The sequence below is a fragment of the Ictidomys tridecemlineatus genome, chromosome 5 (genome assembly GCF_052094955.1).
Source record: "Ictidomys tridecemlineatus isolate mIctTri1 chromosome 5, mIctTri1.hap1, whole genome shotgun sequence".
NCBI classification, from domain to species: domain Eukaryota; kingdom Metazoa; phylum Chordata; class Mammalia; order Rodentia; family Sciuridae; genus Ictidomys; species Ictidomys tridecemlineatus.
The window spans coordinates 152,397,875-152,421,246 of record NC_135481.1 but is presented as its reverse complement, the minus strand read 5'-3'; the positions used below and the strand labels follow the sequence as shown (position 1 = coordinate 152,421,246).

General features: G+C 44.0%; 1 protein-coding gene across 3 annotated transcripts in view; it reads right to left on the bottom strand.

Moving 5' to 3' along the window:
* The window catches only part of Ninl (ninein like), a 155,435-nt gene that overhangs the window by 24,550 nt on the left and 107,513 nt on the right, over positions 1 to 23,372 (bottom strand). For 2 of the 3 annotated variants that reach the window (XM_078051310.1, XM_040274792.2), the window contains exons 10-17: positions 23,204 to 23,344; positions 18,034 to 18,208; positions 16,847 to 16,957; positions 16,288 to 16,368; positions 10,840 to 10,972; positions 10,130 to 10,236; positions 8,855 to 9,162; positions 5,463 to 6,650 (exon numbers count right to left, since the gene is read on the bottom strand). In XM_078051310.1, coding sequence (XP_077907436.1) covers positions 5,463 to 6,650; positions 8,855 to 9,162; positions 10,130 to 10,236; positions 10,840 to 10,972; positions 16,288 to 16,368; positions 16,847 to 16,957; positions 18,034 to 18,208; positions 23,204 to 23,344 — 2,244 coding nt within the window. The remainder of the gene's footprint in view (positions 1 to 5,462; positions 6,651 to 8,854; positions 9,163 to 10,129; positions 10,237 to 10,839; positions 10,973 to 16,287; positions 16,369 to 16,846; positions 16,958 to 18,033; positions 18,209 to 23,203; positions 23,345 to 23,372) is intronic. The other variant, XM_078051311.1, reaches the window with a different exon arrangement.

The window sequence follows — 23,372 nt, the reverse complement described above, 5'->3', positions numbered from 1 at the left end:
TTCTTTTCTACTTTTTTCTTTTGTCTTTTCATTTCTTTTCAATTTTTTTTATTCCCCCTTCCTTGAATTCTACCTGCTTACTCTCATTCTCTTTAGTGACTTTTTCCCTTCCCTTTTAATACCTTTCCTCCCAAGCATCAAATAAATTTATAGGAGTAAACAGTAACTCAGCAGTCAAACAGAACAAGAAGTAACATGAGCAGCATGAAAAAGCAAGGAAGAAAAGGAGTACAAACAATGCAGGACAGCCTAAATTCAGGAGGACCTACAGGCATCAGAAAAATGGTCAAATAAAGAACTCAAGGAATACCTTAGACAGATGGAATGGAATCTTAAAGAGGATATGAGACAGCAAATTCAAACAGTGAAAGAACACATTGAAAATGAATTACATAAACAGATAAAAGAAGCAAATAAGCATCTTTATCAGGAGATAGAGATTATTAAAAAAATCAAACAATAATTCTAGAAATTAAGGAAACGATAAACCAAACTAAAAACTCAAATGAGAGTATCACTAACAGAGTGGAGCAAGTAGAAGCCAGAACGTCAGATAATGAAGACAAAATATATCATCTTGAAAAGAATCTAGCCAACTCAGAAAGGCTGGTAAAAAAAATCATGAGAAAAACATCCAAGAGATATAGGATAACATAAAAAAAACAAACTTAAGAGTCATCGGGATAGAGGAAGGTATAGAGGTTCAAACCTAGGGAAAGAGCAACCTGCTGAATGAAATAATTACAGAAAACTTTCCAGAAATAAAAAAGGAAACGGATATACAAATTGTAGATGCATACAGGACACTGAGCATACAAAATCACAGTAGACCAACGCCAAGACACATTATTATGAAGATAACCAATATACAGAACAAAGAGAAAATATTAAAAGCTACAAGAGAAAGGAGGCAGATTACATTCAGGGGTAAACCAATAAGGTTAACAACGGATTTTTCATCACAGATGCTGAAAGCGAGAAGATCCTGGAACAACGTATTTCAAACACTGAAAGACAATGGATGCCAACCAAGAATTCTGTATCCAGCAAAATTAAGCTTCAGGTACGACAACGAAATAAAAATCTTTCATGATAAACAAAAGTTAAAAGAATTTGTAGCCAGAAAACCAGCATTGCAAAGCATCTTGAGCAAAACACTACATGAGGAAGAAATGAAAAACAATAACCAAAACCATCAGTGGGAAGTGCCTCGGTAAATCAGAGGGCGGGGGGAAAGATAATCATGGAGAAACAAACTAAATTAAAAAAAAAAAGATAAATAATCAAACATGGCTGGAACTACAAACCACATATCAATAGTAACTCTAAACGTTAATGGCCTAAACTCTCCAATAAAGCGACATAGGCTGGTAACATGGATTAAAAAAACAAATCCAACAATATGCTGCCTCCAGGAGACACATCTGATTGGAAAGGACATACACAGGCTGAAGGTGAAAGGTTGGGAAAAAATATACCACGCACACGGTCCTCGTAAGCAAGCAGGGGTGGCCATCCTCATATCGAATAAAATTGACTTCAAGACTAAGTTAATCAAAAGGGATAAGGAAGGACACTATATACTGTTAAAAGGAACCATTCACCAACAAGACATAACATTTATCAATATTTATACACCAAATAATGGTGCTGCGATGTTCATAAAACAAATTCTCCTCAAGTTCAAGAATCAAATAGACCACAACACAATAATTATGGGTGACTTCAACACACCTCTCTCACCATTGGACAGATCCTCCAAACAAAAGTTGAATAAAGAAACTATAGAACTCAATATCACAATCGATAACCTAGACTTAACTGACATATATAGAATATATCAACCATCATCAAGTGGATATACTTTTTTCTCAGCAGCACATGGATCCTTCTCAAAAATAGACCATATATTATGCCATAGGGCAAACCTCAGTAAATATAAAGGGGTGGAGATAATACCATGCATTTTATCTGATCATAATGGAATGAAACTGGAAATCAATGATAAAAGAAGGAAAAATCCTACATCACATGGAAAATGAACAATATGTTACTGAATGATCAATGGGTTACAGAAGACATAAAGGAGGAAATCAAAAAATTCTTAGAGATAAATGAAAATACAGACCCAACATATTGGAATCTATGGGACACAATGAAAGCAGTTTTAAGAGGGAAATTCATCGCCTGGAGGTCATTCCTCAAAAAAAGAAAAAAACCAACAAATAAATGAGCTCACACTTCATCTCAAAGCCCTAGAAAAGGAAGAGCAAAACAACAGCAAATGTAGCAGAAGGCAAGAAATAATTAAAATCAGAGCGGAAATCAACAAAATTGAAACAAAAGAAACTATTGAAAAAATTAACAAAACTAAAAGTTGGTTCTTCGAAAAAATAAATAAGATCGACAGACCCTTAGCCATGCTAACGAAGAGAAGAAGAGAGAGAACTCAAATTACTAACATATGGGATGAAAAAGGCAATATCACAACAGACACTACAGAAATACAGAAGATAATTAGAAAGTATTTTGAAAACCTATATTCCAATAAAATAGAAGATAGTGAAGACATCGATAAATTTATTAAGTCATATGACTTGCCCAGACTGAGTCAGGAGGATACACACAATTTGAACAGACCAATATCAATGGATGAAACAGAAGAAGCAATCAAAAGACTACCAACCAAGAAAAGCCCAGGACCAGATGGGCATACAGCGGAGTTTTACAAAACCTTTAAAGAAGAATTAATACCAATACTTTTCAAGTTATTTCAGGAAATAGAAAAAAAGGGAGCTCTTCCAAATTCATTCTATGAGGCCAACACCACCCTGATTCCGAAACCAGACAAAGACACCTCAAAGAAAGAAAACTACAGACCAATATCTCTAATGAACCTAGATACAAAAATCCTCAATAAAATTCTGGCAAATCGGATACAAAAACACATCAAAAAAATTGTGCACCATGATCAAGTAGGATTCATCCCTGGGATGCAAGGTTGGTTCAATATATGGAAATCAATAAATATTATTCACCACATCAATAGACTTAAAAATAAGAACCATATGATCATCTCGATAGATGCAGAAAAAGCATTCGACAAAGTACAGCATCCCTTTATGTTCAAAACATTAGAAAAACTAGGGATAACAGGAACTTACCTCGACATTGTAAAAGCTATCTATGCTAAGCCTCAGGCTAGCATCATTCTGAATGGAGAAAAACTGAAGGCATTCCCTCTAAAATCTAGAACAAGACAGGGATGCCCTCTCTCACCACTTCTGCTCAACACTGGCCAGAGCAATTAGACAGACGAAAGAAATTAAAGGCATAAAAATAGGAAAAGAAGAACTTAAATTATCACTATTTGTGAATGACATGATTCTATACCTAGAAGACCCAAAAGGGTCTACAAAAAAACTACTAGAACTAATAAATGAATTCAGCAAAGTGGCAGGATATAAAATCAACACGCATGAATCAAAGGCATTTCTGTATATCAGCGACAAAACTTTTGAAATGGAAATGAGAAAAAACACTCCATTTACAATATCCTCAAAAAAAATAAAATACTTGGGAATCAACCTAACAAAAGAGGTGAAAGATTTATACAATGAAAACTACAGAACCCTAAAAAAGAGAAGTAGAAGAAGATCTTAGAAGATGGAAAAATATACCCTGTTCATGGATAGACAGAACTAACATCATCAAAATGGCGATATTACCAAAAGTTCTCTATAGGTTTAATGCAATGCCAATTAAAATCCCAACGGCATTTCTTGTAGAAATAGATAAAGCAATCATGAAATTCATATGGAAAAATAAAAGACGCAGAATAGCAAAAGCAATTCTAAGCAGGAAGTGTGAATCAGATTTCAAAGTATATTACAGAGCAATAGTAACAAAAACAGCATGGTACTGGTACCAAAACAGGCGGGTGGACCAATGGTACAGAATAGAGGACACAGAGACTAATCCACAAAGTTACAACTATCTTATATTTAATAAGGGGCTAAAAGCATGCAATGGAGGAAGGATAGCATCTTCAACAAATGGTGCTGGGAAAACTGGAAATCCATATGCAGCAAAATGAAACTGAATCCCTTTCTCTCACCATGCACAAAAGTTAACTCAAAATGGATCAAGGAGCTTGATATCAAATCAGAGACTCTGCATCTGATAGAAGAAAAAGTTGGCTCCAATCTACATATTGTGGGGTCAGGCTCCAAATTCCTTAATAGGACACCCATAGCACAAGAGTTAATAACAAGAATCACCAAATGGGACTTACTCAAACTAAAAAGTTTTTTCTCAGCAAGAGAAACAATAAGAGAGATAAATAGGGAGCCTACATCATGGGAACAAATTTTTACTCCTCACACTTCAGATAGAGCCCTAATATCCAGAGTATACAAAGAACTCAAAAAATCAGACAATAAGATAACAAATAACCCAATCAACAAATGGGCCAAGGACCTGAACAGACACTTCTCAGAGGAGGACATACAATCAATCAACAAGTACATGAAAAAATGCTCACCATCTCTAGCAGTCAGAGAAATGTAAATCAAAACCACCCTAAGATACCATCTCACTCCAGTAAGATTCGCAGCCATTCTGAAGTCAAAAAACAACAAGTGCTGGAGAGGATGTGGGGAAAAGGGTACTCTTGTACACTGCTGGTGGGACTGCAAATTGGTGCGGCCAATTTGGAAAGCAGTATGGAGATGCCTGGGAAAGCTGGGAATGGAACCACCATTTGACCCAGCTATTGCCCTTTTCGGACTATTCCCTGAAGACCTTAAAAGAGCATACTACAGGGATACTGCCACATCGATGTTCACAGCAGCACAATTCACAATAGCTAGACTGTGGAACCAACCCAGATGCCCTTCAATAGATGAATGGATAAAAAAAATGTGGCAATCATACACCATGGAGTATTATGCAGCACTAAAAATGATAAAATCGTGGAATTTGCAGGGAAATGGATGGCACTAGAGCAGATTATGCTAAGTGAAGCTAGCCAATCCCTAAAAAACAAAAGCCAAATGTCTTCTTTGATATAATGAGAGCAACTAAGAATAGAGTAGGGAGGAAGAGCAGGAGAAAAAGATTAACATTAAACAGAGACATGAGGTGGGAGGGAAAGGGAGACAAAAGGGAAATTGCATGGAAATGGAGGGAGACCCTCATTGTTATACAAAATTACATATAAAAGGTTGTGAGGGGAATGGGAAAATAAACAAGGAGAGAAACAATTACAGTAGATGGGGAAGGGAGAGAAGATGGGAGGGGAGGGGAGGGGGGATAGCAGAGGATAGGAAAGGTAGCAGAATACAACAGTTACTAATAGGGCATTATGTAAAAATGTGGATGTGTAACCGATGTGATTCTGCAATCTTTGTAATGTTTTGAACAACCAATAAAAAAAAAAAAAAGAATAGGAAAAATAAAACCTGTCATTCTCTCTTGAGTCTGCTTCTTTCTCGAGAGCCCAGACAACATCTTCCAGCTGGAGAAGTTTGTTTCTCATATCACTCTTCTCTTTCTCCAATGCCATTTTGGCCTCTGTCTCCTCCAGGGCAGTAAGACACTCCAGCCCAGGCTGCTGTGGGTCTGGGAGCTTGGAGTGTAACAGGGAGGACCCCCAACGGGCAGCCTCCTGGCTGTGCTCAAGCCAGGTCTCCAGGGCATCGTCACCACCCCTGGACATCCCCTCAAAGACCTGGCCATGACCACTCTCAGGGGCTGGGTCCCTGCCCAGGCTGCTGGCTTGCTCCTCCAAAGTGGCTGGGCTGTGCCATGGCTCCAATGTCTGGGGCTGAGCCAACCAGGCAATCCCCTCTGTGGCCAATACGGGAAGCTCCTGGGCATCAGCCTGGCCCAGACTCATTGGGGCCCTGGCAGAAGGCACTGGCTCCTCTGCAATGGCTCCCTTGTTCCCTTCGCATGGCTGCATGTATGACCTCTTCTCCAAGGGAACAGAAGCTACCTCCCCAGCACTGAGCGGACCCTGACAGTTCTCTCCTAGGCTGAAGCTTTTCAAGGACTCTCTGGATACCAGAACAGGGGTTGGGCTCTGTGTGGTGTCCACACAGCGAGGCTGGCTGGGTAAATCCCTGCCTTCAGTTCGCCTCTGGCCAGGCGTGTCTCCGGCCAGTTCCCTCATCTCTCCATCAGTATTCAGGTCCAACTGAGCCAATGGTTGCTCCCCACCTAGGCACAGGGATGTGAGGCCAGGTATAACCCCCTGCTCACTGCCCGTCACAGTGGTTCCATCGTTCAAGAGGGCCCTCAGTGCCTCTGCCTCCTGGGCAAGCCCTTCCACTTGCTTCCTGTAGGTGTGCTCCAATTTCTCCTTCTCCAGAGCCATCGATCTACAAATCTGTGCCTGTTCCTCACTCATCGCTGCCTGCAGTTTCATCTGCTGCTTCTGACAGCGTGTGAGGATCTCCTTCTCTCTCTCTCCCTGCTGCTCTTTCTCCAGGTCCAGTTGTGCCACCAGCTCCCTCAGTCGCCACAGGTGCGTCTGCAGCAGGCGGTCCTTCTCGCTCTGATGCTGCAGGGACAGCCTTTCACAGCGGGCAACATGTTGGGCTTCCAGCCATGACAGTTTCTGGGTCAGCACATCTTCTGCCTCTTTCCTACAGAAATAATGAGTCATAAAAACATGGGCTCTGCCACGGTGAACCCCAGACCCTTATTCTCAGGGAAGAAAAGGCCACTAGGACGCCTGTTCTAACTGCTTAACTCTTCTCTCCTGACTGATTCTCCGTATCCTTCTTTATGTCCCTGTGCCCAGGGCTTCCACACCTGGGGGCTAGGTCTACACACAGACGCCAGCAATGGAAGTCACCCACCACATGTGATGGTTTACATGAAAGGAATTTACTGTGATGTAGAAGTAAAATTCCATCCTGTAGTCACACTGGCCACATTGCCAGTGCTCAAAGGTCAAGTGTGGCCAGGAGTTACTAAACTGGACAGAGGATGTGTGCCTCATGGCAGTGAGTGTCCTCAGACAGTGCAGGTCTTGAGTGTTAGTGACATGGCTGACACTCATCTGTATTTAAAACTTCCCTGGAAAATCCCTTAAGTGGCTGGCCTGGGGCCTGTGGCACCTGAGACTATGGTGTGGAATGAGGGCTGGACAGGAACACCAAGCCTGTCAAGGCACACTGTCCACTCTGGCCAAGGCAGGGTGGTAGAAAATGACATGGGGCTGCCTATGGCTCTACCTTATTCAGAGGTGTGGCGAGGAGCCCAGCTGAGTAGCAGGATACGCTCCCCAGGAGTGAGGAGCCAGAGAACTCCAAGGCCCAAGATGGCTTGGGCAGGTGGGCAGGGGCATCCTGGACACTGAGGAGGAGGGTGGCTTCCTTATACCTGTCCCTCAGCCACCTCGTGGGGGTCCCAAGGTGGGTCTAAGAGGGTTGAGTCCCTTATTTCACATTCTTGGGTTTAAGATAGTTTTTTTGTGTACTTATTTTACTTAGGCTGAGGCTTTATAAATTAAGGGATATTTGTGTGAATAAAGTTATCTAATGAGGTCAAAGAAAAAAAAAAAGATAATTCAGAGCTCTGGGAAAACACATGACTTAAAAATTACTTCTTGCCAGGCCTGGTGGCACACAGCTGTAATCCCAGTGGCTTGGGAGGCTGAGGCAGGAGGATCTCGAGTTCAAAGCCAGCCTCAGCAATGGCAAGGCGCTCAGCAACTCAATGAGACCCTGTCTCTAAATAAAATACAAAAAAGAGCCTGGGATGTGGCTCGGTGATTGAGTGCCCCCGAGTTCAATCCAGTATCCACTCCCATAAAAAAAAAAAAAAAAAAAAACTACTTCTTTATCCTCCAGGATAATAGCAGTCCATTTTTTGTGAGTCCCCAGTGGCCTAGGTGGGTACACGGGCATCATCTTGGAGGGGAGAGAAGAGGGAATGCCGATTCTTCTTTATCACATCTCACATACTGAGGTAACCCTGACTTCTTTCTACTAAGACGAGTGCCTGCCTTATCTATGTCAGGAATGATTTCCCTGCAAAGGTCACTTGACTTCCTGCTGTAACAGTGTGGTGACAGGGCCATGTTTCTTAAGTATCAACAGGTGAACATCACTAGCCTCCGCACAACCCTCACCTGAGTCGTTTTGTAAAGTCCTGGCCAATGGGGGAGGTCCTGGTCTTGCTGGGGTGACGTAAAATGGCCAGGTGATAGGAGGGGTCATCTTCTTGTGGGAGATAATGCTGTCCATGGGTCTGTATCCCAGTAACCAGCATCATGTCTTCAATAAACAAGTACTAACTCTACCAAGACAGGCTCATGTGACAGGGAGGGAACGTGGCATTTTTCAGGTAACTCCCACCATTAACACCCAAAATACCACACTCAGATTTTCCAAATAGCCCCTTTCCCTTCTGGGTACAAATATTTCAGCCTTTTTGAAGATTCTGACCTGTCCAAATTAACTATCTTTTCCATTCTGGGGAGACTTTTTGACTTTTTTTTTTTTCCTTATTCCACCATGTCCTGGAAAACCAGAATGCTATACTAAATGATGGAGAAAATTCTGCCTTTGCCTACTAGGCAAGTCTGAGGCCGAAGAGAAAGAACAGAGTTAAAATTCTATACAAAAAACTACTCCATGTCCCAAATTCTGTTAAAAGGGTATTTTGCCTTAAAGTAAAAATCTTTAATACAACAACCAATTTTTTCAGTTCTCATTCATTTACTCAGAGAAAACTCATCCTGCTAGAAGACACTGCAATCCTAAAGCGCTTACCCAAATCTAATTTCAAACTTTGACTGTTAGCAAGAAACCCTAGTCATGAGCTCCAAACCCAAACAGACCTTATCTGCTGTAGTTGGTTCTGGTGCCTCAGCTGCAGCTCCTCCTTCAGTTGCTGGGCCAGGCCACACAGCACCTGCGCACAGCACTGTTCCATCCCAGTCTGCCCAGGCTCAGGGCCATGAGTTGCATCCTGCAGCTGCTCCCGCAGGCCCAGGATGACCTCCTGAGACTTGGTATACAATGCTTCCAGGTCTGCTTTCTGGCTTTCCAATGTGCAAACCTCAAGCTGGTGAGCCTGCTCCATCTCCTTTCTCTCCTTCTGAAAGTTTCTCTGCATGACCTCAATTTCCATCTCGTAGTAATTTACCTAAAGAGGGAGCCATGAGACACACAAGTCAGAAAGTCCTAAATATGACCTAACTGGTAAGAACAGAAATATGAAGCTACCAGGCACAATGGCCTAGACCTAACTAGGCCCCAGGGTCTGTGGAAGGAGGTAACAATGTAAATGATGGTAACACTCCCTGAGGACCCATATTGGCCATATGCAATATGTCATCCGCCATGACTTCACAGTGACCCCCCACCAAAGCAGGTCCAGTAGGTGCGGTCAGAAGGCTCAAGGCCAACCTGGGCATCTGGCCAGGTGACATGAAGAGGGCAGAGGGCATGAGAGCTACTGAGAGATCTAAGGAGCCTTCACAAGACAAGCAGGGTGGCTCTTAACACCTTGGAATACCTGACAGAAGGAATACTATCCAGATATAGGTGGGCAAAGCCATGCTAGAAGCTTCCAATTAATTCATTCAGTGAGATCAAGGACACAACTGCTAATCAGACAAATGAATTGGATTCATGACAGCAAGTCCTGGGAAACTGTCCTTAAAATCCACTACTACCTAATAACAGAGCAGGGGACAAGTTCATCCAAGAGGACACACTCAGCCTGAGAAATCCTGCCCAGGGAGTCCCCATAGAGGGCAAATTCCAGGTCATTTAGGCTTAGAACAAAGCTTGTCCCTGTGATTCCCAATAGCAGACAAGTTGGAAAAGCTGTCCATCACACAGCTATCTTTAGCACATCCTCATGTGACACTCAGAGCAAAACAAATCCCTTCCTTCCCTGTCATTCATCATTATTATTACACCCTACTTCCCCCCACAGAGGGCCTGGGGGGTAATGTCAGTTTTATTTACTCTTTCCTACAATCTTTCCTCTCTGAGCTGGCCCATTACAAGGCAGATGCAGGTGCCAGGGCAGCCGTGTGTGGTAACATTGGTTCAGTGAAGCAATTGCTGCCAGTGTATAGCCCATAGTGCCCTTGTCCCCTGACCTTGGTCTCCAGCTGGATCTTGAGATCTTGGTAACGTTCCTTCACCTGCTCCATCATTATCTCCGTTTCTATATTCACTGGAGTGGAATCACCCACAGACAAAATGCCTGTGAATGAGAGGACATTCCGTTATGTTATGCACCTCAGGGTCCCTTCTAAACCTTCCAATCTGACATGTGGATACCATCAGTCATCCTGTCTTCATCTCATCACCCTGAAGACAGCACCCCTTCCTTGTGCCCCATCTGTGAGGAATGAGGTGCTAGCAAAAAGGGTTACACCATATTATAAAAGCTAGTGTTCCATAGAAATCAGCAGCCAGTCTTAACCTGAACACAGATTATTCAAGAGAACTGGGAGGCTCCTTACAAGTTCCATCAAGGCCCCAATTCCCTCACCTGAGAGTATGGGCGCCTGAAGGTAGACTCTGCATACAGGCAGGACTTCCCCTCAGTGGGACTGTCCCATGCCCACCCCACAGCTACCCTAAGTTGCCTTCCATATTCCAGGCTCTTCTACAAGGTTGCCTATGATGCTTCACTAGGCAGATGTATTTCCCTTGAGTTCACAAGATCATCATAACCTTCGCCATTTATAACAAATGGCAAAACTCTCCACACTCCTTCACCACCTCTGGTCTCAAGGGTCATGTAAACATCCAGCCTCGAGCTGCTTCCATGGAGCCCCAACAGCCAGGGCCAGGCTCGTACCTGCTGGGCCACGTCCAGAGACCCTCTGTCCATGGGTGCCCAGGTCCTCTGAGGGGCTCTGCCAACTCTCAGGCAGTTGTGCCCGCAGGCCTTCCAGCTCAGCTTGTAGCTCATCATTGCAATCTTGCAGATCCTGTGGGGTAGAGCCAGATACCATCTCCAGCTGCTGCAGCCACTGAGCCCAGTAAGGATGAGCCCAGGACCAGCCCCATTTTTAGGGAGTATCCAATATGGGCTAAACACACAGTGAGGCCAGCAGGAAATGATTCTGGACTCCTAACATGTTAGTTAGGCTAAGCAAAAACCAGTCAATCTCACGCCCAAATGAGTTTTGATCATCAGAAGTACAAGAAAGGCTCAAAGAAAAAAAATGAGTGGATAATAAGGCAACTGTGGAAAATACAGAGAATTTCCAACATCTGAAACTACAGGTGCTTTGTTTAAAAATCACACATGAGAAACCATAATGTCCTGGACTATGTGTTGGGATTCTTTCCTCAGCTGCTGAGCAATATGCAAAGGGTTCTGAAGATGCAGTTATTAAATACCAAAGAGGCTGCCACTTGCCTTAGATCAAATGCCACAAAGCAGAAAGGATGATTAGCAAGCAGACAACGAGTAGGTGGAGGCCACATGGGTACAGGAAGTGAAATGAGGGAGAGACACACCCTTCAGACAGAGGAGGAAGCTTCAAAGGAAGGGTCTGCATTGGGGCTGGCATGTTTGGGGTCTGCACTTTAATGAAGCATGTCTGGATAAACGGGTCGAGGCACTTGCTTGTTAAAAGGGATAGGAGAAAGAGTTTCCAGCTCATTTTCCTAGATGGTTCCAAATCCTGTAGACTCTCCAGAAACACAGCAACAGTCATTCCTGATTGTGGGTCTCTCTCCCCTACCCTGGGTCCCAGGCAGAGCTGTGACTCTGTGACTGATCTGATCTTCTCATGGCAGAAGTGAGGTCATATGCCTTTTAAGGACAAGTTGCCACATAGTGTCTCTTGGGACACTCCCTCAGGGGGAAGCTGGCTACCATGCTGTGAGGAAGCCCACATTTGAACATAAGGAGAGGAATGGAGGCCCACCTGGCATACCCACAAGATAGCGGCTGCCTGAGTTTTGAATTTCTAATTCTTTACAACCTCTTCAGATAGCTCTCATTAAATAACCTAATCTTCCTGAAACCATTGCCGGAGGCCAGTGGAGGCCAGTGTCTTGCCTGTCAACTGTATCATCAAGTCTCCCCTTAGAGCAAGTGCCTTTCTGTGGTAGCTGCAGGCCACCACAGAGGAGGGCCAGGCACTGGGCATCTTAAAGAAGAATTCATGGAGGGTCATTTGCACCTCACTCCAAATCCCCTGTGCAAAAATGCACTTTTCTCCTGAGAATGGAGAAGCTCTGTCCTGGGGAAAGAATAGGCTAGGAACAGAACAGGCACTCGGTTGCTAACTGGCCCTGCCCTTCAACACAGCAGCTTCATTATTCATCTGGTCCTGAGCTGTCCAAATCAGAGATGCTTGCCACATAGGCTAATGAGCTCCTGAAATATAAACATGACTTCAAAGACTTAAAAAAAAGTTGGGGGTGTTGTACAATATCTCAACAATTGTTTATGTATTAAAATAACATTTTTGATATAATGGATTAAACAAGATATATTATTAAAATTAACAGCACCTGTCTCTATATTTTTTAAGGTACCTACTTGAAAACTTAAAACTACATGTGTGACTGGTATCGTATTTTTATTAGCCAGTGCTGATCCAGAAGGCAGCATCAACAGAATCATTTCCACCCAAAGTCAGGCCCTGCTGACTTTGTGGTTCTTTCTGCCACCCCAAATGGGTATTTTGAGAGCATAGAAATATTCCATATATTCAGTAGTGCCAGAAAACAGAGGTTCTCTCAGATGATGGGGGGCACAGGTCAGGCCAGGAGTGGTTTGTCATGACTGTTGAAGGTGGCATGTGTTCTGGGCACCAGGGGTCTCCACAGGGGGAGGGAGCTGGGCATGAGACACTACATGTTTATTTGGGGTGGTTTAAGGACACTAAAGGCAACTTTGGGGCACTACTGCACCAGCCAGGGAGACAGACTTTAATGACAAGCCTAGCAGTCATTTCCTGTAGCCCTGGTAATCTGCAGACTCTGGAACTTTGGAACTTTCCTTCTGGTTAGTAGGGAGAAGGCAAGCTCATAAACGAAATCAGAAATGAGATGGGGTTCAACATCAATACCAAGAAGCAACTTTCAGAAGTGTGGAGAGGAAACCAGTGCTGGCAGGCTGCCCGTGGGGAACCAGTCAAGCTGATTAAGCATAAATGTAGGGGTCTAAAGCCCTGTGTATGTCCAGAAAATGGGGAAAACTGGGTATCTGTTAGAGGCTGATGTAGAAAAGTTCAAAAAGAAAATCAAATTTAGGGTTTCTGATCAAAGATATGCTACTCTGAGTAGCAATAAAGATATGAAACCACAGAGAATCTCTAAGGAGAATCTCATTAACATTTCAGACTCCCCTTTAGCAAGGGCAGCCTCACCATGAAAACTGAGACCGACAGTCAAAAGACAAAGGGAAAGTTAAAATGATAGACAGTGAAATAGAAAGGGAATTCTGCATCAAGAGAAAGCATGGTGTCCTTGCTGGCAAATATCCTTCTTATAAGCACAAGAAACCCCAGAGAAGTGACCCTGGGAAGAAGAAGAGATGCACAGTGAGGAAGGTGCATCTTCTGGAACCTGGAGATTGACCATAAAAGATGCCCTCAGTCAGCTAGAAGACATTCTTACTGCTCAAAGGTTGCACAACTTGAGCACCAGAATTACTAGCACATGAACGAATTAAAAGCTACTGGGGGAAAAGGGGAATTAATGTCTACACCAAGGACAGAGGGACAAATGGGAGTTCTCCAGCTTGAAGTAGAACAACAGTGACAGATGTGGAATGGGTGCTGGAGTTGGAAAAAATCATTTTGCATTTATCATGGTTAGGACTGAATTGGGCAAGAATCACTAATGGATGCTAAATTCAAATGGATGCATGCCTGGCCTTAAAGTGTTTCCCTACTGCTTAGTTATTAAGGGAGAAAAAAACAATCGTAGGTCAGGGAAATCAGGCAACACCTCAACCAGATGATCATTACCATCACCAACGAGGGCCAGATAAACACAACGCCTCCTACCTAAGTGTTCTAGCCAAGAAAGCACTGCCTCCATTGAATCAAAAGGAAACACCAGGGATTATAGTTCATAAGAACTTATTACACATCTCAATTTAAATGTAAGAGGCGTTTGAAGGTTCCAAATAAAAATAAATGATAAGTGTCTGAGGAGGTGAAAATGCTCATTACTCTGATTTGATCATTACACATTGTATTCACATATTGACTTTCTCACACTGTGCCCCGTAAACATGTTCAATTATATATCAATTAAAATTTTAAAGAAAGATATTCCCTTCTTTTTACACAGGTGTTCACTGCACTATTTTTTATATTTTTATGCTTGCAACTTTGTATACATTTTAAAAATGCTCTAAATGTTAGCTGGAAATAGCCAAAAATATCCCAAAAATATGGAAAGGGAAAATTTTTAAATACACACACAGCTAGCACTAAAATGTAAAATATCTTTAGCAATGTGTCAAAAAATAGATTTTCAAGAATCAGAGGTGAAATAAGTAGCAGAGTTACATTCAAGAAAAAGGATTTATGTATATTTGAAAAATCCAGTGTACTAAAGGCACATATTAATTGATGATTACTTCTAAGTTCCTAGTCTACTCAACAAGTTCAAAAGAAAGACCCAGCATGTGACTATGATCCTGGCAGACAGCTAGCCAGCACATTCCACCTGTATGACTGCCCCCAATATACCCCAAATAAGTCCAGAGGAAGGGTGACAACGGCTCACCACACACAGGATTTTTAAAAGGAAGAATCAGTGCAGAGAAAAACCAGCAGGGCACCTGGGATTGGGGTCTGGAGTCAGAGGCAAACCACAGCAGCAGATGCAGAGCCCACTCAGAACCAAAGGTCAGGCTCACCTTTATCCTCTGGTGTTGGCAAAGCAATGTGCAACAGAAACAAAGTAATTAATGTACTTAAATTGGAGGAAAATCAATGAGAAATGAACTGATAATAGACCCTTAAAATCAAACAATTGTTTTATCTATTTTTCTGGAGACAGGGCATCCCATATTAATTACCAACTTTAAGAATACAAATGTCTTCCCCACACTATCTGCTCCACTTTCAAATCACAGAAAATTACTTTGGTGCCCTTAACAATGACTATTAACAGTATCCCCAGAAATAATCACATTTTTAGTGTGAGGTGACTTGGAATGAATACTTATAGGTGACTTACATATGGAAAGAATTAGAGAAAACTAAAACTAGTTGTGTCTAATCCATTAGCACACAAGGTAACTATACCTGGACCTGATAGAACTGTCAACTTCACACATAATCACATCTTCAGATAGTTACAAATTATAGCGTTGAACTTGGAACAGTTAACTCATCTGTCTTAGATGTTTCTTATTTTTGTCAATGGAGTTTATATATGGAGGATTTTTTTTGGTGGGTACAGTGGGGCTTGAATCCAGGGCCTCATATATGCTAAGCACATGCTCTACCACTAAGTTACATCCCAGACCCACCATAGAGTTTTAAATGGCTAACAATCGGAAGATGCGCCTTACTTATTCTTACTCAATCGGTAATGCTGCCTATGTAGGTGTTCATGTCTACAATCATCTACTTCCATGTTCTTTTCTGTCTTTCTTTATTTTAACTTTTTATACTGGGGACTGAACTCAGGGGTGCTTAACCACTGAGCCACATCCCCAGCCCCTTTTATATTTAATTTTATTTAGAAACAGAGTCTTGCTAAATTGCTTAGGGCCTTGCTAAGTTGCTGAGTCTGGCTTTGAATTTGTGATTTTTTTCTGCCTTGGCCTCCCAAGCCATGGGGATTATAGGTGAGTACTGCCACACCTGGTGTCCTATAATGAAATTTCTTCAAGAGGATTGATCCTGGAAGTAGACCCTTCTGTCTCAGAATCTTGGCTGGTCCCTGGGCACACTTGGCATGACTCAACAATGCCTATGTAGGGCTGAGCAACCTCCATTAGACACTCTGCCTGGAGAAGATACTCCTGCCATCCCCTGCTGGACCACTCTACACCTGAAGACCAAGAGTGCTGTTCACCCAGGAGGGGAGAGGTATGAGGGCTGCACATTGCCAGAGGTCTGAGCCAGGCAGACCTCGACAGCTTCCAGGGCAAGCCCATTTCACAGGCACCCCTTCCTGCTGCTGCTGCTGCAGGTGGACTAGGGGTAGGGTAGGGGTACAGGAAGGTTCTGTGCAACAATGACAAAAGTGAGGGCTTCAGGTACAGCAGGACACAGGGCTGTTTCAGGTGGCTAGGCAGGTTGGGTGGGGCATGTACCCGGCACTTGAGCTCATATTCCTTCAGGAGTACTGCAAACTGCTCCTCCTGGGACGGCAGCTCCATGTTCTGTGGCTCCAGCTGAAAGTGAGGACAAGTAATCAGAGGAAGGCCCTCAGGCCAGTGGAGCTGCTTCTCCAGTCCTGACTCTGAGAACCTTCCTCCATGGTGGGCTGTGCACCTCCATGTACAACCACTCTGACTTTCCTTCCTGTCCCTGAGTAGTCCCTCTTCTCCTCAGAGGATGGGGAGAGCCCCACGGGAGCCTTGAGGTGGCACAGAGCTCTAACCTTCCTCCTTACCCCCAACTCTGGGAATGGGTATCTGAGGCCCATGCAAATGGTGCTGTCCCTGGTCACAGATGACAACCAACACTGTCACAAAGAGGTATAAAAACGAGGTAAGGTAACCATGCTAATTTTTTTTTTTTTGGGTTCTAGAATTTCAGTAGAAAAACATTAAATTCAGTCACCTATATATTCTTTTTCAAGATACAGACAGCTTTTACCCGCTACCACAGGCTTCCCTCTGAAGACTCAAAATCAGCAGAAGGACTTGCCTTGTCTTTCAGCACAAACTCCAGGTCGTTCTGTAGTTTCAGGACTAGTTTCTCTGAATCTGAAAGCTTTTCCACCACTTCCACAATCTCCTTCTGTAATCGACTGTTTTCCTATGAGACACAGGCGAGTGTTGACCAGGCTTAGGAACTGAAGGAGGATGTCAGCAGGTCTCAGAATCACCTCTCTTAAAGTAGAAGGCTTGTACCAAGCAGCATTTGTAATCAGGGAACAACCCTTAAGGCAGGGCATGTATGTACCCACTGCCTCTGCACTGAACAGGTGGGGCTGTACAAAGATGGCTTCCTGATTGTCTCTACTTTTCTTCTCCCATTCCACATGCTTAGAAAAGTTAAGGGTGATAAAGAAAAGGCTGAATGCATCATTCCTCCACCCCCAGAATTGGGGATTGAGCCCAGGGGTGCTCTATCACTAAGTAATAATGCCCAATCCATTTTATTTTTTGGTACAAGGTCAGGCTGGCCTCAAGCTTGAGATTCTCCTGCTTCAACCTCCCAAGTTGTTGGGATTACAGGTGTATGCCTCTGTGCCTGGCCTGAGCTGTTTTCTAAATGAGAGATCTGAAACTGCCCTATTGATATAGGGCTCAGAGGCCTATCAGGGAAGGAGGGTAGGATCTGCAGACACTGGGGACTGTAGTGAGAAGGGTCAAGGGACATAATTCTACCAACAACAAAGCTGGTAAGTGATTTATGTTGTGTCCAGCTTTTCCTCCCAGAGAAGAGAGATAGCTAAGAGGCAGGGCAGATGTGGAAGGAAGCTACTGGGCTCCAAGTTAGGAAGGAAGGAGAAACAGGAGAGGAGGAACCAGGCACACAGATGAGTGCCTCTAAGTCTCAGCTACCTGTCCTGCAGCCTAGAACCTCACTGGAGACAAGCACAGGGAGAGTGCAGAGCATGGGATACTCACCAAAGCCATGTCTCTTCCAGGCCACAAATCTGGTCTCTGGCAGGCTACTCTATATGTGCTCCTAGACTCTGAGGGTACCACCAGACTCATTGATCTCAGGTTTATCTGACTTTGAGCAAAGAATGGGAGCTAGAGGGAGCCACAATATGGCTCCTCACAAAGTTGAAATGTTCTCCTTTGGCTGAGAAAGTAACATCACCCTACTCTGCCAACCATTTGTATCTTCACAGTGGTGCCCCAGGGATGCACCCCACTTACCTTTAGGGCCAGGGTGAGCTTCTCATGGAGGCTGGCCTCCTCAGCCCTCAAGCGGCTCACATCTTGCTCCAGTGCAGCCTTCTGCCTGCAGGCCTGCTCCCAGATCAGCTCCTGCTCCATCTCCACCTCTGAGCGCAGGAGACTCAGCCTTCCCCTGTACCCCTCCTCCAGGTTCCTGTAACACAGCATGCACTCTATGTTGGGGCTCTTTAGGTGTGCTACATACCTCCTCAGGATGCATTTCTTCTCAGAAGCCCACCCCACCTTTAGCACTTGGCCAGCCATCTGGGACCCTGTCATTCTGCTCAGCAGATGGGGTTGGCTTCTAGCAGATGAACTTCTCATGCAGGCCTGATGCTTATCAGAAAAGGGGTGCTGCTGGGTTACATGAATGCCAGCACCTTGCCCTTGGAGTCCTGGTGTGAGTGAGTGGTCAGAGCTCTCTGGGGTGTATCACACTGATGCACAGCTTTTCTACTCCAAACCTACACTGCACAACATCACACCATACTACCCTGCAAAAGCCCTTTGATAAGGCCTTTGACACCAGATTCGTGTAAAAGTCAGCCTCCCTCTGCAAGAAACAGGCAGCATGAAACCTATGGACAATGAATTCTCAAGAGGGAAGAGGAAGATATATGTAGCATTTTTTCCTCAAAATTTCTATTCATCTTTTGCAACAACCATTTCCATCAAATCTTAGTCTTCTTGACACATTTCTCAAACCAAGTCTGTTTAGACTTGCAAATGAAAGAGACTCTGACTTCAGAAGGGTTGACAGTGTCCAAGACTGAGTATAAGAGAAGTATGGGACACCCTCCAGCTGACAAAACTCAGGCTTTTAATCTTGGCTCAGAACTTTGAAGAAATACCCGAAGGGCAAGAAGATGAAGGAAGGACATCTCCTCTTAGGAAAAAAAACACATTATGACAAATAGGACTAACACTTCACAATATATATTTTTGAGAGAGAGAGAGAGAGAGAGAGAGAGAGAGAGAGAGAGAGAGAGAGAGAGAGAAAGAAAGAGAATTTTTAATATTTATTTTTTAGTTTTTGGTGAACACAACATCATTATTTTATTTTTATGTGGTGCTGAGGATCAAACCCAGCACCCCATGCATGCCAGGCGAGCGCGCTGCCGCTTGAACCACATTCCCAGCCATTCACAATATTTTGACTAAGTTTAAACTACTATTTTTACAACATACAATATTTGATCCTATCACCCCATTCTTTAAAACCTTTAAAATACACAATGAAAAGAAAGTGGTTAAATAAAAAAAGGAGGCAGACTCACATAATGGGACACTGTGCAGCCATCAGAAAAGTATATATAATATGATATCATCTTATATATTGTTATATGGATAGAAAAAAGAAGTAAAGGACATTGAAAAGAGTAATCCTTTCTGGGAAGTAGAATTTCTGGTGTTATTTCCTGAGTTTTCTATAATGAATATGTCACTTATTACAGACACAGTAAAAAAAACTTACCTACAGGAACCTACTGATAATTTCCCCACTGCTCACAGAATGAGATCCAGCAGCCCATTAGGCTCTCTGGGCTTCGGCTCAGAATCTCTTGATGTGTCCCTCAACCAGATTCATAGAGATATTACAGTAGAGTTTATGATCCTAATTCCTAGGAAAGACATCACCAAGTTCTTTCCTGGAGGTTGGAAGATAATCAAGCCCCACACATTCCAACTAGAATAAATTAACTCTTGGTTACTCAAGGGGATTATCCAAAACCAATTTACTTTTAGATTTTAGGTATATTTGTTTCAAAATGAGTCTTCTTTGTTGGGTATAATGGCACACTTGTAATCTTAGTAACCTCAAAGTCTGAGGCAGGAGGATCACAAGTTTGAGGCCAGCCTCAGCAAATTAGCAAGACACTAAGTCACTTAGTGATAACCTGTCTCAAAATAAAAAATAAAAAGGGCTGCGGATGTGGCTCAGTGGTTAAGTGTCCCTGGATTCAATCCCTAGTACCAAAAAGTCATGAAGCTGATATTAACCATTGTTAAAAGAGCTGTTAGGAGAATGTGGGTGGGGTGGGTTATCAAGAGAAAGGAAATGACATTCTAGTAACTTAACCTACTGGCCTCTCTCTGTAGACTTTCAATCCTTTTTTTTTTTTTTCCTTTATGGTGCTGGGGATATAAACCAGGGCCTCATGCATACTAGGCAAGTGCTCTATACCTGAGTTATCCCCCCAACCCGTTTTCATTCTATTTTTAACCACAAATTTCACTCTGCCAGTGAAACCCAGACCAACTTTACGAGCAGTTCTGGGAAGGCAGGGAACTAAGGAGAACAGCTTAGGGGAGCAAAGGTAAGCACCTTGTCAAGACAAGAGTAGCCTTCACCATGAGGATTCTCCAACTTGGCTTTCAGGAACTCATGTAGCAGGAGTGTACACAGAAAAGCTGGGCTGGACTTTTCAGATGCACCAGCTGAATGGAGACTTTCAACTGCTGACAGGAGCAGAAACATCACTGACTCACTTCTTAACCACCCCTCTGAGATAAACCCCCATGTGCAGGGGTTTCAGGACAGTGACCCTGACCCACTTCAATCACAGGAAGGTCAAGCGCCATGTCTATATCATTTGGTAGTCCTCCCACATCTGCGCTTTTCGGTTTACCCAGACACTGCTTTATGGTGAGGTCATGTGTATTCAGTATCTCAGGACTAATCGGAAACACTTTCAGAGTTTGGCAAAAGGCAATTAATTTTTAGCTTTCCTAAAAACTCCCACAATCCTGCAAGAGCCTTTGATTCAGCAGCTGGTGGAAGCAAGAGTGTAGCTATGCTGGCTCACACACTCACACTCTCTCTCTCTCTCTCTCTCTCTCTCTCTCTCTCTCTCTCTCATACACACACACACACACACACACACACACACACCCATGTATTCACATACTTGCTCTTTCACAAACACATCTACACAGTTACTACACACCCACCCCGTCCCCATAGTGCCATCACTAGGCAAGTGCTCTACACTTGAGTTACACCCTCAACCCTTTTTCACTTCTATTTTTAACACATTCCTCCCCACACCGTGCAGAAGCATGTGTCAGCCTCAGCCTGCTGTGTTGGCCTTCCCCAGCCACTATGGAGGGGAAGTGGACATAGTAGGCACAGGTGGTCACAGTAGGGAGTCCTGACTTGCCCAGAGTCTGCCCATGTGAACTGTCATAGAAGGGAAGGTGGCTGCTACAGGAGGCGAAGTGGAGACCTGCTTCCACCCAGGGCATATCTGCAGAGACCTGAGTGCACAGATTGTGGAGAAGAATTGACTGAGGACCATGGCTGACCCAGGGCAAGGTGAACAAACTCTTGACCCCTTAGTGTTCTTTTCACTTAAGGTTCCATTTTCTTATACTCTCAAACTAAATAAGTTGTCTTAGAAATAGAGCAAGCCTGGCACAGTGGAACACACTTGTAATCCCAGCAGCTTGGGAGGCTGAGGCAAGAGGATTATAGGTTCAAAGCCAGCCTCAGTAACTTAGCAAGGACCTAAGCAACCTAATGAGTTTCCGTCTCAAAATAAAAAATAAAAAGAGCTGGGGAGGTGGCTCAATGATTAAGCGCCCCTGGGTTCAATCCCTAATACCAAAAATAAAACAAAAACCAGTGTGAGAATAGGAGAAGACCTACATTTCAGTTTCACGTATCCACACAAAATTGTGGGCAAGTTACTGAACTGCTTCAATTCCCAGTTTCTTTGGCTGAAAATGGAATTAAAATGGTCTGTTTTGGGTGGCAGAGGCTCTTATGTGAGGCACCATCTGCACAGACAGAACACTCAGACCACAGCAGCCTCATAGGCCAGAAAAGTCTTCGTGGGAGCCTGAGACCACGTTGTCTGCTCAACCTCTGGGCCTCAGATTGCACAGCCAAGGTGCTATGGTCTTCGGCAAAGGAAGAATGGGCTTTTGGTATCAACTCAAGGTTTAGCCTAATACAAAGTGCCATGAGGTAGGTATTGACTGCTGAGCTCCCCATTCACTGGGACCAGTCTGCATCCTCTATGGCAGCTGGGGCTGGCTGACCAAGCCAAGAAAGGTGCTATCCACAGCTTTTCTGGCTCCTCACAACCAACTTCCTGCTCATCTCTCTTCCCTACCAGCCACAATAATGCTAAAAGTCTCCTTGCTGGCTGGGTGAATGCTCCAAGGTGCACGGGAGGCAAATGCAGGAGGGTAAAAATTCCTATGAAATCCCTTTAACGGTCCATCAGGTCTGTGTCAGAGGCTTTCTGTGTATCTTGAATGACACACATAGCATGGGGACTGCTGTGAAAAAGTGTCACTTTCCAATGCCACACACACTTGACAGGGGAGGCAAAGGTGAGAGGTTTTTTCAGAGTAATCAAGATACCCATGCCATCTCTCTTTCCCTCCTCCTTTATCTTCATGTGTGGGGGAGGTGCACAGCTGAACCCTTCCAGGGACCACAGGCCAGCAAGCACTGTGCTGACTCCACCCACCACCTACTAAGACTCCCATAGTAAGAACAGGGAAGTTACTTCCCTGCCAAAGTCTGGGAAATCCTCACAGGCAATATTTCCTCAAATGTTCTGGCTTATAAACCAGAGAGGTGACTTTGTGTCCTTTTCTCTGGCCTATCTATCTGCCAACACCACACATTGAAACTATACCAGGGCTTGGCTCAGCACACTAGAACTGTGACATGTGAGTCAGGCCTTGGTCCCTGGGATCCCTCTACCAGCCGAACCAATGAGAGGCCATTTGCCAGCCCCTCTCAAAGCTTCCACTACCTCACAGTCAAATAGGAACATATACAGGTTATGAGCCTCCTTGGCTTTTATAAGACAGACCCTGAAGTATGTGAGGGCAGAGCCAGGGGTTTTCCCTGTCATCCTGGGGCATGCACAGCTGACACCAGGCACTTTGCACCCACATCTTAAAGACTGGGACTGCGTTTTAGATGTACCTTCTCCTCTCAGAAAGGATATCCTCAAAGCTGTCTTCTGGCTCAGGTGAAACTCAGGGCCTCAGCTCTGCAGCACACACAACTGTGGCCTCAGCAGCCCCATGCCAACCCCTGTTCTCTCGCAATGCATCAGGAGAGGCCCCAGGTGAAGAGTTGCTCCCATGTCTGCCCATAAGCCACTGCTCTGGGCCCAGAACCTACTTGATTTTCTTCTCTGTCAGCTGCTCCAGGGCAGAGTGGCAGTCATCCATCTCTTTCACAAACTCCAGATTCCTCTTCTCGGCTCTCTCTAGGTCCTGTCTTGCCTTGTCTCTCTCCTGCACCAACTGCTCCACTTGTGTTCTGCCACAGGAACGAGACAAGTTAGATG